General features: G+C 42.5%; 1 protein-coding gene and 1 long non-coding RNA gene across 2 annotated transcripts in view; both read right to left on the bottom strand.

The window, feature by feature from the left end:
* LOC143782298 (uncharacterized) overlaps positions 1 to 16266 on the bottom strand; it is a 906302-nt gene that overhangs the window by 528751 nt on the left and 361285 nt on the right. The window lies entirely within an intron of this gene.
* ICE1 (interactor of little elongation complex ELL subunit 1) overlaps positions 1 to 16266 on the bottom strand; it is a 137539-nt gene that overhangs the window by 23731 nt on the left and 97542 nt on the right. The window contains exons 15-17 of the mRNA XM_077269611.1: positions 12453 to 12621; positions 10046 to 10206; positions 2246 to 2436 (exon numbers count right to left, since the gene is read on the bottom strand). Of these exons, the coding sequence (XP_077125726.1) occupies positions 2246 to 2436; positions 10046 to 10206; positions 12453 to 12621 (521 nt within the window). The remainder of the gene's footprint in view (positions 1 to 2245; positions 2437 to 10045; positions 10207 to 12452; positions 12622 to 16266) is intronic.

Raw genomic sequence — 16266 nt, 5'->3', positions numbered from 1 at the left:
CATCGTGACAGTACCATTACATTCCGTCCCCTGAAATCTGAAACGGATTTGAGTTTAACATTTGTATGTAAGAGTTCAATAAAATAGAGTTGCATCCATCCTGGTGTAGTGATTGATAAAAGACACTCGGGGGTAAGGTGAAAAGGGCAGGCTTTTAACCATTTGTGTGTTTCCTGTCCCTAGAGGATTAATAGGACTACCTCTTCTTGTGCTGTCATGGTGGGCTTCTTGAAATATAATTACCGGTAGGTCTAATTTCTATTTTTTCTTTTTTGTTGTTTTATGGTGTGTTAATTTTTTTTTTAAAGAAAAATATAAAAGTAACTATTACTTTTTTTTTTTTACTTAGTCCCTCTCTATGGGACTTCAACTTTTAATACTTTGATGACTGTTGTAATGCATTGCAATATACATGTACTGCAATGCGTAATAGCTGTCATTATTAGGTCACGTTCACACATTCAGCATTTGGTCAGAATTTTACATCAGTATTTGTTAACCAAAACCAGGAGTGGGTGAAAAGTGCAGAAGTGGTGACGTGTTTCTATTATACTTTTCCTTTCATTGTTCTACTCTTGATTGTGGCTTACAAATACTGATGTAAAATACTTACTGTGGCCTTACACTAACAAATTGCCTTTTAGACCATACTCCTGGCATGGTCTAAGGGTATGTGCACACGTCCGGATTTCTTGCAGAAATTTCCTGAAGAAAACCGGAAATTTTCTGCAAGAAATACGCATTTTTTTTTTTTGTTTTTTTTTCTGTTTTTTTCGCGGGTTTTTTAGCATTCTGCAAGCGTAATTAGCTTACAGAATGCTAAAGTTTTCCAAGCGATCTGTAGCAAATCCTGAACGTGTGCACATGGCCTAACAGGCCACTGTAGACGGCAGACTTAGAGGTCAATATTTGACCGGTTGACATGAATACCATTAGCAGCTCCTGATTACATTGTGGGGGTGTTGTTCAGTTGGTAAAAAGAGCCGCCTTGCCTTCTGAATGCTGTGATTTCTATTGATTGCACCATTTAGTGAGTTAAATAGCCTGGGGAAGTGTGAGCGGAGCTTGGCCATCACTTAAGCTGAGATCTTGGTGGCGACTGTGCAGGCACAGCTTATGTGCCTGCATGATCGCCATGAAGCAACTGTACCATCAATTTGTGGGAACCCTTTCCTCATCATGACATGCAATCAGGTCTTATGTCACGAATAGGTTAAATCGTGGTTAGTTTGTGAGACAAGCCCCTTGCAAATTTGTTCATTTTAAATACCCAAATCACTGGATGGGAAAGTGACATTTACCAATTATTAACATATACTGAAAATTAGTCCTTTTTTATTTCCTCCATTTCTGCTGTGCAGCTTTTGGTTTGATTGGGTCTGCTGCGCGGCAGCTCAGAAGATTGGTATTACAGCAGGCATCTCAACACAAGAAATCACTGGCATAACAGAAGTCAGAAAGTCACGTGGTGTGCAGGAGTCACTGTGCTAAGAGACTGAAGGATGGGCATCATTAATTGTCAAATATGTGATAAGCATATGCCTCCAGCCTCAACCACAATTTTGGGGCTTATTACATTTGAATTTGTGAATCTTTCTAATACCCAAGAAGCATCTGAATTCAGAATCTATACTCTTTACATTGAGGCTGTGTGCACACATTGCGTTTTTTTCGCTATAAAAATGCATAAAAAAAGTATACATTATGCATCCCATCATTTAGAATGCATTCCGCAATTTTTCTGCACATGATGCGTTTTTTTTCCGTGAAAAAAGCATCGCGGTAAAAAACGCAGCATGTTCTTTAATTTTGCGGATTTTTAGTGTTTTTCCCGCTATCTAATGCATTGGGAAGCTCAGGAAAAAAACGCACAAAAAACGCATCAAAAACGCGAAAAAAAACGCATGCGGATTTCTTGTAGGAAATGTCTGGTTTTGCTCAGGAAATTTCTGCAAGAAATCCTAAACGTGTGCACATAGCCTAAGTTTCCTTGAAAAAAGGCCACAAGAAACGAGTAATACAAGGAAAAGCGAGCTTATATACACACACACACATATAATATATATATATATATATATATATATATATATATATATATATATATCCATTTATAGTTAGCAACATATAATGAATGCCTGCCTTGAGAAAGTGCCTAACCCTAAACAGTCTTCAAGCACCTATACTTATTTGTATGCTGTGCATACAAGCCATGCCATAGTATTATGAAAGGGAGAAGCTTTAGTACCTTATTACATATTCATGGGTCCAAAGCCATTTATGGTAGCTGCACAAGAGATCAACAGCGAACACATATTCCCAGACGCTGTCTGTCAAATCCTCTCCATATTTCTCACTCTGATGAAATTTGACATCAGGATAAAGTTGAATTGCCATAAGTACACTGTTCAGAAGGACGCTCGTGCTCATGGGTGGGCACTGCAAAGAAAAAAAAAGTTGGGTGACTTGCAGCCTTTACGATCATCCTTCCTTTACCTTTTAATAGCTGACAATGCATTTTCCAAGTAACATCCAAACCGTTTGACAAAATGCTTGTAAAGACATAACACTGCAATTTACAGCTTATGAAAAATCCTCTTCATTCAAGAACAGAGGGATTTTTAATTTTATAGTTTACTGTTCATTGTCTAGGTTACTGGCCACCTTTTCAGTGTCAGAGGTAGCCTGTTTTTCAGGCAAGGAGAGCATGCTTTCCCTTTACTTTAAAGCTTGCAAGTGCTACTCCGATGTTGCACAGGCAAAGCTTCACTGATGAAGTGATGGAAGGGAGGTATGCGTCACTGCGCATGATGGCATCAGTGATGTAAAACCAGAGTAGTTTCCTCCAGTAAACTATGTGTTGAGAAGATTAAATGAGGGTTATATTATGGGCTGGTTTTAGTGGACCTCCACCGAGCGAGTGGAAGCAGGGTCACCGTATCGCCACCTGCACAGCCCTGACAGGACCTGTGTGATTTCAAGATCATGTGATCAGTCAAATGATTGAGGAGTCACATGATTGGGCTTAAATGGCTGACGGACAGAGCTTTCAGTGTTCAGCATGTGCCTGGAGAAGGAGCACTCCAGGAAAGTGTGGCGGGGACTTGTAAACCTGAACAGTGTGTTTTCTGCCTGCCGTGAGAGGGAAGAACACCGCTCACAGAAGGACTATATTTGTTCTGCCACGATTTAGTTTTGTTTTCCTGTTTTGCCCAGAGGGCTGTATTTTTCGTTACTACACCTTGGTTTATGCTGCATACAATAAACCAAAGTAAGTTCTTAAAAGCTGCAGTGTACCTGTGTCTACCTCTGTGTGCAGCCGAGTGAGCCGATCTACCACACTGTATACCTTACATAACTGTTTAAAGTAGGCAATCTGACACTTGCAGTTGGATTGACGTGCTGTTGACACTTCTCTCAAGATGGTCTTGATTTAAGGGAAATCTGTCACCCCCTGGGACAACTTTTCAGCTATTACTATGGGCATGCAGGTAATAGAAATGTTAGTCTAGTCTTACCTTTTTGCCTTATAGTTGCTGTCTAGATGTGGAAAAATAGACTCATTTCATTATGCTAATGATTTCTTCCAGGCTCTGGGGCGTGTGGTACCTGGAAGAAATCCTGCCTCCTCTCTTCATTATACTATCACCCTCCTCCCATATGCACATCACACTGACCCGTGATGTGCAGCTATGGTGCTCGAATCCCGCGCATGCACCCTGCACTTCGACAGTCTGTACCTATTACTTCTTTCTATGGTGCAGTTCTTGTGCGCAGGCGCCGGGGCACAAGAACGCTGAATACACTGACCATAGAGAGAAGAAAGGAAGATTGTAGAGCGGGATTCTGGAGCCACAACTGCATGTCACAGGTCAGTGTGACATGCATGGGAGGAGGGGGTGATAGTATAATTGAGAGCAGAGGCAGGGATTTCTTCCATGCACAATACGCCCCAGAGCCTTGAAGACATCATTAACATAATGAAATAAAAGTCTATTTCTCCACTAGACAGCATGCCGAAATGCACGTTGGGGAGGACACCATCCAGGAGAGAGAGAGATCCATACCACATGCCTAAGCAGCATAATTTTTCCACTTATGGCTTGATTTCCACATACCATTATTTGATCTCTTCTCTATGCTATACAGCACTCTTGCTGTTTTATTGTGCCAGCATACTATCTAACATTGCTCTTATCCACACCATGGATTCATGTTAACATCCTCCTGTACTTTGCCTCACTAGAGATGTTTATTTGCACTTAAGCACTTTATCAACATGACATCCATTCCACATAACTTCTAGTGTGCACTTTATTGATTATAACCTTCACATTGTTACTGGCACTTTGTAATTGGCCGGTTTACATCTTATCATTTATGGCCATTTTCTCATCTGGGTGTGCGGCCTCGTTTTTATTGAAATTTTTGTGTACATTGATTTGGTTTTCCTATTATAACCTGTACTAAATGGTGGCCCGATTCTAACGCATCGGGTATTCTAGAACATGAATGTCCACGTAGTATATTGCCCAGTGACGTAGTATATTGCCCAGTGACGTAGTATATTGCCCAGTGACGTAGTATACAGCACAGAGCCACGTAGTATATTGCCCAGTGACGTAGTATATTGCCCAGTGACGAAGTATACAGCACAGAGCCACGTAGTATATTGCACAGCGACGTAGTATACAGCACAGAGCCATGTATATTGCCCAGCTACGTAGTATATTGCCCAGCCACGTATGTCACCCGTTAAAAAAAATAAAAAATAAACATATACTCACCTTCCGAAGGCGCGTTGTAGTTCTGTCGCCTGTATGGGGTGCAGGCGGCAGCTTCCGGTCCCAGGGTGTGATGACGTCGCGGTCACGTGACCGTGACGTCATGGCAGGTCCTTCTCGCGCAGGCCCTGTGATGACGTCGCGGTCACATGACCGTGTCGCAGTCACATGACCGTGACGTCACGGCAGGTCCTTCTCGCGCAGGACTTGTGATGACGTCGCGGTCACATGACCGTGACGTCATGTCAGGTCCTTCTCGCAGACCATCCTTAGCACCGGATCTGCCGCTTGCATGGACCGGTCACTGGAGCGTCGCGAGGAGCGGGAAAGGCGGCGGAAGGTGAGTATATGATTTTTTATTTTTTTTAATTATTTTTAACATTAGATGTTTTTACTATTGACGCTGTATAGGCAGTGTCAATAGTAAAAACTTGGTCACACAGGGTTAATAGCGGCGGTAACGGAGTGAGTTACCCGCGGCATAACGCGGTCCGTTACCGCTGGCATTAACCCTGTGTGAGCGGTGACTGCGGGGAGTATGGAGCGGGCGCCAGGCACTGACTACAGGGGAGTAGGGAGGGACTAATCGGACTGTGGCCGTTGCTGATTGGTCGCAGCAGCCATGACAGGCAGCTGGCGAGACCAATCAGCGACTTTGATTCCATGACAGAGATAGGCCGCGACCAATGAATATCCGTGACAGAAAGAAAGACAGAAGGACAGACAGACGGAAGTGACCCTTAGACAATTATATAGTAGATACCATTGTAATTAATAAATATTATTGATTTTTTCACTGCACTTTGAGTGAACTTCATGGTTGGCTCATTTCTACTGTGTTTTGATACACTTTACATACATACATACACACACATACTGTGAGGGGTGGACACACTCAGCTGCTTCACAAGGTAGACACAGGAAAGGTTTTAGTTGTAGATCACCTGCTGGTTTTATTATGGGCAGCATAAAACCTTAGCAGGGTTCAGCAAAATAAGCAGAGCCTTTCTGGCATAATGGTAAAATAATACAAAGATACAGCCCAAAAGAGTTCTTTCCCTGCAGTATTCACCCAAAGGTAGCACATTGTCTTCAGCTCCTCCTGAAGCCATGTGGGAGTTCCTCCTCTCCCAAGACAACACACACTGACTCTCTAGACAAGCTATTTTAAAGGGAAGGTACCATGTCTGTAGATCATTAATAAATCAATGTAATGTAGCATATCATGCTGTCATAACCAAGTTTTGATTGCATTTGAAACATATTTCATATGTTATAGGAGTTTAAATAAGGCACTGGGGGCTGACATCTTGCATTCACAGTAGCAGCACGACACTATCAGTGTTATAATACGGCACCCCATGGTCATAGGAGATAATAGACAGACTCCTACCCTATCTATTGTAATGGAACTGTCACTGCTGTGAACTTGGCATGCCTCTGTGGGCTGCACAATTCACACAGTAGTAGGAGTGTTCTGCCGCCATATTCATGGAGCCCTCGGATCTATTAACATAAGCACTACTGCTTCCAGCATAACAGAACCTAGATTGACAGGAGTAAAATGCAGGAGAAAAGCCGGGGCAGAGTATCAGAGACTGCAAAGACATCAAGGAGAAACAGTGTACCATTATCGAAACAAGAGCTGTCAGCTGCTGGGCAGGAGATGTGATTCGTAAGATAAGATAAGGAGCTGCAGGTCTGCAGTGAACTTGTAGAGGGCGATGAGAGAATCATGTAATCTGGGTAAGAGAGAGACTGAGGGAGAGAGAGAGAAACAGTAACTGCTGGTGATAGCAGATCACAGGGCAGTCACCCACAAAATGGCGCTGCCCCAGGGATACTAGACCACCCAAAAGGGGAGGGAAATGGTGATGTCAGCAGTAACTGCCCCAATTTTCCAGTAAAGCTGGTAAGTCTTACTATAGCTGCTTGAGGTCTAAAACGGAAAATGCTCCCCCTAGTGGTAATTATATATATTTGTAAGAAAATATATAATACTTTTCATATAGAAATGTTTGCAAACCGTGCAAATATTGCATGAATACATTTTAATTACTATTTTAATCTTAATTTCACAAAAAAACAAACTACAAGAAAACTGGTGGCAACTTCCCCTTTAAGCCAGACCATATGATGATCACCTGACTGACATCATCCCTGGTCCTGTCAGTACACATGTTGTCAGCTCTGCAAGTGGAGATATGGCAAGCACCCTCCCAACCGCTCTATGGGTGCCCACATAATACCAGCCCATGTATGCAACCCTTTCAACTCTTAATGTGCTGGAGGAAAAATATCCTGGTTTCACATCAATGACGCTAATATGCACAGTGACACATATCTCCCCTCATACACTGAGCCAGTGACCCTGTCATAATACTCGAACAGTGAATAACAATAACCGTATACCCAAACATTACATTTTTCTTTTTAGATCTCTACTTGTAAGAAAATCTGCCTTCTTCTGTGATGCCTTTTGATTATCTGGCCTGGTGCAATGTCATTATTACGGCATGACACACATAATGTAGCATCAGGCCTGCTAATCAAAAGAGGAGCCATCAAGGAAGCCAGCAGGTATTAACCCCTTCACAGCCAGAGGTATTACCATGTTTTTGTTTTTTGCTCCCCTTCTTCCTAGAGCCATAACTTTTAGTTTCTGGTCAATATGGCCATGTTAGGGCTTGTTTTTTGGGGGACAAGTTGTACTTTTGAACAACACCACTCTTTTTAACATATCATGTACTGGAAAATAGGAAAAAAAAAAATTCCAACTGCGGTGAAAGTGCAAGTCCACATTTTTTTTTACCATGTTCCCTAAATGCTAAAACTGACCTGCCATTATGATTCTTCAGGTCATTACAAGTTCATAAACACCAAACATGTCTAGGTTCATTTTTATTTAAGTAGTGAAGAAAAATCCCACATTTGCCTAAAAAAAAATAAAAAAAAGCGCCATTCTCCGAGAACTGTAGCATCTCCATTTTTTGTGATCTTGGGCTGGATGACGGATTATTTATTGCGCGCCAAGCTGACGAGTTTGTTTATAACATTTTGATGTAAATATGATTTTTTGATCAACCGTTATTGCATTTTACTGCAATGTAGCGGGGACAAAAAAAACGTAATGCTGATGCTTTAAATTTATTTCTAGTTAGGCTATTTAGCAATCGGTTTAATTCTTTTTTTATATTAATAGATCTGGAAATTCTGAACACGGTGATACCAAATGTGTGTATATTTGTTTTTTTTATTGTTTTATTTTGAAGCAAAAGGGAGCAAAAGGGGGTGATTTGAACTTTTATATTTTTTTTTATATTTTTACTAACTTTGGGAGACTAGAAGATGTAGCTCTTCGATCGCCTGTGTGTAGCAGACATGATCACTTGCTATGAGAGCCGGCCAAGGGGCGGGGCTCACAGCAATCCAGCGATGACAACTAGGGTTGAGCGAAACGGGTCGGTCATTTTCAGAAGTCGCCGACACTTGGCAAAGTCGGGTTTCATGAAACCCGACCCGACCCCTGTGTGGGGTCGGCCATGAGGTCGGCGATCTTCTGAATCTGGTATCGGAATTCCGATACCGAGTTCCGATATGTTTGCGATATCGGAACTCGGTATCGGAATCCACATTTAAGTGTAAAATAAAGAATTAAAATAAAAAATATTGATATACTCACCTCTCCGACGCAGCCTGGACATCGCCGCTGGTAAACGGCATCTTCCGTTTCTAAGAATGGCGCTTGAAGGACCTTTCGATGACGTCACGGCTTGTGATTGGGCGCGGCGGCCCACGTGACCGCTGATCGACCAATCACAACAAGCAACAAGGTCACGTGGGCCGCCGCGACCAATCACAAGCCGTGACGTCATCGAAAGGTCTTTCAAGCGCCATTCTTAGGAACGGAAGATGCCAATTACTACCAGGGCGCGTCAGAGGGTGAGTATATCAATATTTTTTATTTTAATTCTTTATTTTACACTTAAATATGGATCCCAGGGCCTGAAGGAGAGTTTCCTCTCCTTCAGACCCTGGGAACCATAGTATCCCATTGCACTGCATTGGGTTTCGAGTTTCGGCCGACCCCGACTTTTTTATAGGATCGGCCGATTTCACTCGACCCGACTTTTGAGAAAGTCGGGTTTCGTGAAACCCGACCCGATCCTATAAAAATAAAAGTCGCTCAACCCTAATGACAACCATAGAGGTCTGCTGGAGATCTCTGGTCATCATGCCAACCCTTCGGTGACCAGCGATTATGCGAGGTCAACGATAGGCCTGATTAGCGACATGCTTCCGGTAAGCGCAAGTTAAGTGCCGCTGTCAGAAATTGACAGTGGCATCTATCTAGTTAACAGTCACGGGTGGATCGCGATTTTACCCGTGGCTGTTGCGGGCACATGTCAGCTGTATAAATCAGCTGTCATGTGCCTGGAAAGCAGGGCTGTGGAGTCGGTAGGTTAAATCTCCGACTCCCAACTCCTCAATATCCATGATATCTACTCCGACTCCACGTCCCTCATACATGATGTTTAAGTTTAAGTGACAAAATTACTGCAGTAAAATGGTAACATCAGGCTTTTAATCATTATTATGATATAATAATCAAGCCATTTAGATAGAACATAAAATATATTTAATGGAATACAACTTTTGAACAAAAAACATTCATATTTACAATTTATTAAACACTATGCAGTAAGTGTAAAAAAAAGTTTTCAACAAAAACGTGCTGAATAACATTTGTGCAGTATATGAATTTGTTCTGAGATATATTATCGCCTCCATAAGATCCTCCTTTATAGATTACCTCAACTCTGACCTAATTTTTTTTAAGGCTAGAGAACAACCTCTCTACACTAACTTGGGTTGGTGGCAAAGCGGTAGCCACATGGACGACATCTCTAACAATTTCAGGGTATAAAGGAGTTGCCTCGAGCACAGTCAGTTTTGATGAATGGTTGAACTTGAATACTTCTTTGAGAGCAAGTGAAAAACGTTGCTGAAATATGGTCTGTTTTCTACAGGAGCTTAGGCAGGGCAGCACTAGCACTGGCTGTGAGCATGAGGAATGCAGTTAGAAAAACAGCACAGGAAGCTGCCAAAACTGGAAACAGAGCTTGTATACACAGCCAGCATGGACACACCAAACCAAGAAACTGGAGACTGCGAAGGCAGAATAACAAAAATACACATTGGGGAGGTCTTTTTTTATTACAATCTACAACAGAATTGGCAGAAAAAAATCTGCCAACACTTACCTTTTCCCAGTTCAGGTAAGCACTCAGACAAGAACCAACATCTTCTTTTGCCAGGATTTTAAGGACTGCCTGAATTGCTTTACTGACCACTCCGTGCAGGGACAAGATATCACTCCATGAACTAATAATAAACAGGAGCAGTTTATCGGGTTCTGGAAAATCTAAACAAGTGGAAAAAAAAAAAGAATGAGCGCCATGTAGAGACTAGAACCATTAGCAACACGTGAGGTCTGCTAGGCATAGAGGAGGTAACAGGCCCAAGCAGACAGATCGACCTTGCTACTAAAGATAGGACAGAGGTCGGTAACAAAAAACCCACATCACTTCTAAGTACATGAGCGCACAAGAAAATACATTAAATTACATAATGAAAAAAACCCATACATGTTGGCTAGCTATACCACTTGCAATAACCTGAAAAATTAACGTAAACAGTAGAAAAAAAAACCTTTTCTATAGTGGCATCAAAAAAGTATGGTCATAAATTGCATAGTATTTTTAAGTACCCACAAACATTGCTGAAAAATAAAATTTCTTCTGCATGAAAAAACTTCATACACCACGTCACTGAAAAAAAGAAAATCAAAAGATATGGCTGCTACAGTAGAATGTAGAGGGGCAAAAACGAAGATATAGGAAATTGTATGCAGCAGGCTCAGGAGCGGCACATTACAGAGCAGGGGCGGACTTGTAATGTGCCACCAGGATTCCCAATCAGAGATGAACCTGAACCCTTGTTGTGTAACACCTTACCAACTGCAGCATTTATGCAGTTAAACAAAGGAAGGGTATTACCGTTGTCACCTCTCAAAGAGATAGTGGGTTGTCAATGGACTGTCATAGTAGCCAAAGACTTTATGATGGCCCCTATGTCTGCCAACAAAAAATTACATCTGTACAAGCACACACACACAAAAAAAATATTAAAAGTTAAAGCTGGTAACTGCCTCAGAAAGCTAATTTCCTAACCACTTTCTATTAACAAAATACACTGCTCAAAAAATAAAGGGAACACTAAAATCCCACATCCTAGATATCACTGAATGAAATATTTCACTTATAAATCTTTATTCATTATATAGTGGAATGTGTTGAGAACAATAAAACCTAAAAATGATCAACGAAAATCACAACTAATATCTTACGGAGGTCTGGAGTTGGAATGATGCTCAAAATCAAAGTGGAAAATGGAAGTTTCAGGCTGATCCAACTTCAGTGGAAATGCCTCAAGAAAAGGAAATGATGCTCCGTAGTGTGTGTGGCCTCCACGTGCCTGTATGATGTCCTTACAATGCCTGGGCATGCTCCTGATGAGGCGGCGGTTGGTCTCCTGAGGGATCTCCTCCCACACCTGGACTAAAGCATCCAACTCCTGGACAGTCTGTGGTGCAACGTGACGTTGGTGGATGGTGCGAGACATGATCTCCCAGATGTGTTCAATCGGATTCAGGTCTGGGGAAACGGGCGGGCCAGTCCATAGCTTCAATGCCTTCATTTTGCAGGAACCGACACACTCCAGCCACATGAGGTCTGGCATTGTCCTGCATTAGGAGGAACCCAGGGCCAACCGCACCAGCATATGCTCTCACAAGGGGTCTGAGGTTCTCATCTCGGTACCTAATGGCAGTAATGCTACCTCTGGCGAGCACATGGAGGGCTGTGCGGCCCCCAAAAGAAATGCCACCCCACACCATTACTGACCCACTGCCAAACCGGTCATGCTGAAGGAAGTTGCAGGCAGATCGCTCTCCACTGCGTCTCCAGACTCTGTCACATGCGTTCAGTATGAACCTGCTTTCATCTGCACATTTGCAGGGCTCTGGCACTGCTCCTCCTTGCACAAAGGCTGAGGTAGCGGTCCTGCTGCTGGGTTGTTGCCCTCCAACGGCCCCCTCCACATCTCCTGATGTACTGGCCTGTCTCCTGGTAGCACCCCCGGCCTCTGGACACTACGCTGACAGACACAGCAAATCATCTTGCCACAGCTCGCATTGATGTGCCATCCTGGATGAGCTGCACTACCTACCTGAGCCACTTGTGTGGGTTGTAGAGTCCATCTCGTGCTACGAGTGTGAAAGCACAACCAACATTCAAAAGTGACCAAAACATCAGCCAGAAAGCATTGGTACTGAGATGTGGTCTGTGGTCCCCACCAGCAGAACCACTCCTTTATTGAGTGTGTGTTGATAATTGCCAATAATTTCCATCTGATGTCTATTCCATTCGCCCAACAGCATGTGGAATTGATTGTCAAACAGTGTTGCTTCCTAAGTGGACAGTTTGATTTCACAGAAGTTTGACTTACTTGGAGTTATATTCTGTTTAAGTATTCCCTTTATATTTTTTGTATATTTATAGCAAGCAATATACCAAGACTACAAGTTACAAGTTATAAAAAAGAACCTACCTTCTTTAATTATGCTATAGCAAAGAATTCTTGCCCTTTCAATGTCTCCAAGCTGACGACACAAACCCACATACACTCTGCATAGAGCCTGAAGACATGCACTTTTCAATGACTTCTTTCCAGTGTTAATTTTTTTTAAAAGAACATGTAAAAAAGAGTCCGCTAAACCCTAAAAAAAAAAAAAAAAAATCAGAAACATTGCTGATAAAGAGAAAACAATACAGATCATACGTTTGCTTTTTTTTTTTTTTTTTTTTAAGTGTATTAACTTGGACACATTTTTCAAAATTAAGATCTTAAAGGGGTATTCCCATCTCCAAGATCCTACCCCAATATTTAGTAGGTGTAATAATAATAATAATAATAATATAATTAGCAAATACATTCAATTAGAAAGGAAGTATTGTTCTTGTGATTCACTTTGTCTCTTACCCCATGTGCAGGGCATTGCAGTAGCTTAGGTATCCATGGGCCCCATCTGGAGCTGCTTTTATTCAGGATGTGGTAAGAATGCATATATAAATGAATGGGAGATCTGACCACTTTTTCACTGACCGCAGTGTGCGCCAGCCATGTTTTTTTAAGATAGATGTGGGTCCCACTGGTGTTATACTGTGAATATGCCATAAATGTAACTTTTTTGGAAGAAGTGTGGTCAATTTAAGGAGCGCTATGGCTATAGAGCACACTGCAATAGATTAGTGGTAAACAAACTTTTTATTGAACCACTATGCGTTTCAGCAGCGGACTGCTACCTTCCTCAGGTGTATTTACACAGTGTAGGAAGTGAAACATTAAATAGGGGTAGTGACCTATGGGATGAAAGCATTTCCAAAAAACATTTACATTCCCCTTAAGGGATTGTGGCTGGAGCAGCTTGGGGCCATAGAGTTCATCTCCAGGCAACAGGACCTGAAGTGATGTCACATCCTGTGAAGTGGCATCACGTGACTGGATCTTGGGCCCACGTGAGCAGACCAGGAAGCACAGCACAGGAGCGGTCCCGGAGCAACATGCAGGAGTGCACGGGGAGACATCCGCTACCGGAGTTGTGCAGGGGTGCACAACCCTTCCAGGTGAGAGGCTAATCCCCCCACCTTTCATTGAAACATCCCAATCAAACCACCTGGTGCTTTTCATGCTGCGTGCTTCCATGTTTGTCTTACATAAATGTAACATATGGGAATACCCTTTAAAAAAACAAAAAAAACAAAACATGAATGTCCAGAATATTAGGAAGCAAAAAAAAAAAAAAAAAAAAATGTGTATAACCAACAAGACAGTCTGCGCTATAGGTGAATTGTATCACTCATTTAGCTGATGAGCACTGTGTAAAGTTTTAATTATGGGCCGTATGGAAACATCATGCCCCAATATCCTTATTATTAGACCCCTTCAAAACTACATACTATGTAAGGTGTACAAAATTAGGAACTTTTCTGTGGCATGATCTGTTCACATTTTCATGCATGTCATGCAAAGTATATTATATATTGTGTATTAGGAGGGTTGTGATAACCAACATACTGTGGGGGGACTATGGTGACCATCACTATACTATGAGAAAGCAGTGGGGGAAATCATACTATGTGGGGCGCTGTGGAAGCCATCATACTATGTGGGGTCTATAAAGGCCTAATACTTTGTATGGAGCAATCAGAGTGAGTGTGTGTGTGTGTTGCTGTGGTTACCACCATACTGTATGGGGGGCTGCAGTGACTATCATATTGTATGGCGGTTTATGGAGGCCATCATACCATGTGGTGGTGGGGGGGGGGGGTTGAGGGACCGTCGTACAGTATAGGTGGAGGAATGCGAGGACATTATTCTGTATGGGGGCATTTTTTGCAGCATCATTCTACATGGACCATGGAAGGGGTTTCCTAGTGGGTGAAAACAATAAGGCTATGTGCACACGTAGGAAAAGAGGTGCAGAAATTTCTGCACAAAATCCGCTTCTCCTGGCAGAATCCTATCACATTGTATGGCGGTTTATGGAGGCCATCATACCATGTGGTGGGGGGGGGTTTGAGGGACCGTCGTACTGTATAGGTGGAGGAATGCGAGGACATTATTCTGTATGGGGGGCATTTTTTGCAGCATCATTCTACATGGACCATAGAAGGGGTTTCCTAGTGGGTGAAAACAATAAGGCTATGTGCACACGTAGGAAAAGAGGTGCAGAATTTTCTGCACAAAATCCACATCTCCTGGCAGAATCCGCAGCCGCGGATTTGCTGCGGTTTGTATGTGGATTTTGTGCGGTTTTTATGCGGATTTTGCCAGTGTTGCCACTGCGGATTTTTATCATGGAGGGGTGCAGAAACGCTGCAGATCCGCACAAAAGAAGTGACATGCACTTCTTTGAAATCCGCAGCAATTCCGCACTGATTTTTCAGCACCATCTGCACAGCTTTTTTTTTTTATCCCATTGAATAACATTGTACTGTACATCACAGTGCGGATCTGCAGCGTTTCTGAGCAGAAAAATCCGCATCGTGTGCACATAGCCTAAGGGGCTTCAGTAGGCGCAAAATAACTAAATGCTGCAGTATAGCTCCCGCAATGTGTCTTTAAAAGTTGAGAGGTATGTCCTTATGTACTGCACCTTCAGATGCATCTCACAAAAGTAGAATATCATCAAAAAAGTTAATTTCAGCTCTTCAATACAAAAAGTGAAACTCGTATTCGATAGATTCATTACTAAGGCCATGTGCACACGCTGCGGATTCCATTGCGGAATTTTCCACAGCGGATTTGATTAAATCCGCAGTGCAAAAAGTACTGGGGATTTATCGCGTTTTTTTGTGTGGTTTCCACTGCGGTTTTAGACACCTGCGGGTTTTTTAATATGGAGCAGGTGCCAAACCGCTGCGGATTCCGCACAAAGAATTGACATGCTGAGGAAAATAAACCGCAGCGTTTCCGCGCGGTTTTTCCGCAGCATGTGCACAGCGGTTTTTGTTTTCCATAGGCTAACATTGTACTGTACACCGCATGGAAAACTGCTGCGGATCCGCAGCGTCAAAAACGCTGCGGATCTGCAGCAAAAACCGCAACGTGTGCACATACCCTAACAGAGTGATGTATTTCAAGGGTATATTTCTATTAATGTTGATGATTATGGCTTACAGCCAATGAAAACCCAAAAGTCCATTATCTCAGTACATTAGAATACTTTATAACACCAGTTTGAAAAATGATTTTAAAATGCAAAATGTTGTCCTACTGAAATGTATGTTCAGTAAATGCACTCAATACTTGGTCAAGGCTCCTTATGCATCAATTACTGCATCAATGCGACGTGGCATGCAGGCGATCAGCTTGTGGAACTGCTGAGGTGTTATGGAAGCTCAGGTTGCTTTGATAGCAGCCTTCAGCTCATCTGCATTGTTGGGTCTGGTGTCTCATCATCTTCTTGACAATACCCCAAAGATTCTCTATGGGGTTTAGGTCAGGCAAGTCTGCTCGTCCTGCTGGAGAATTAAATTTCCATCTCCAATAAGCTTTTCGGCTGAGGGAAGCATGAAGTGCTCTAAAATTTCCCGGTAGATGGCTGCACTGACTTTGGTCTTGATAAAACACAGTGGACATACACCAGCAGATGACATGGCTCCCGAAACCATCATTGATTGTGGATACTTCCGCACTAGGCCTTGGAAACCAAGGTCCCAGAATCTGGAGGAAGAATGGAGAGCCAGACAATCCAAGCTGCTTAATGTCTAGTGTGAAGTTTCCACAATCGCCTAACCTTAACCCTTTAGAGAATCTATGTGGTATTGTAAAGGGGAAAAATGAGAGACACCAGACCCCA

Source organism: Ranitomeya variabilis, chromosome 6 (assembly GCF_051348905.1).
Source record: "Ranitomeya variabilis isolate aRanVar5 chromosome 6, aRanVar5.hap1, whole genome shotgun sequence".
NCBI classification, from domain to species: domain Eukaryota; kingdom Metazoa; phylum Chordata; class Amphibia; order Anura; family Dendrobatidae; genus Ranitomeya; species Ranitomeya variabilis.
The sequence above is the reverse complement of the archived record's forward strand: the minus strand, read 5'-3'. Positions and strand labels throughout refer to the sequence as shown.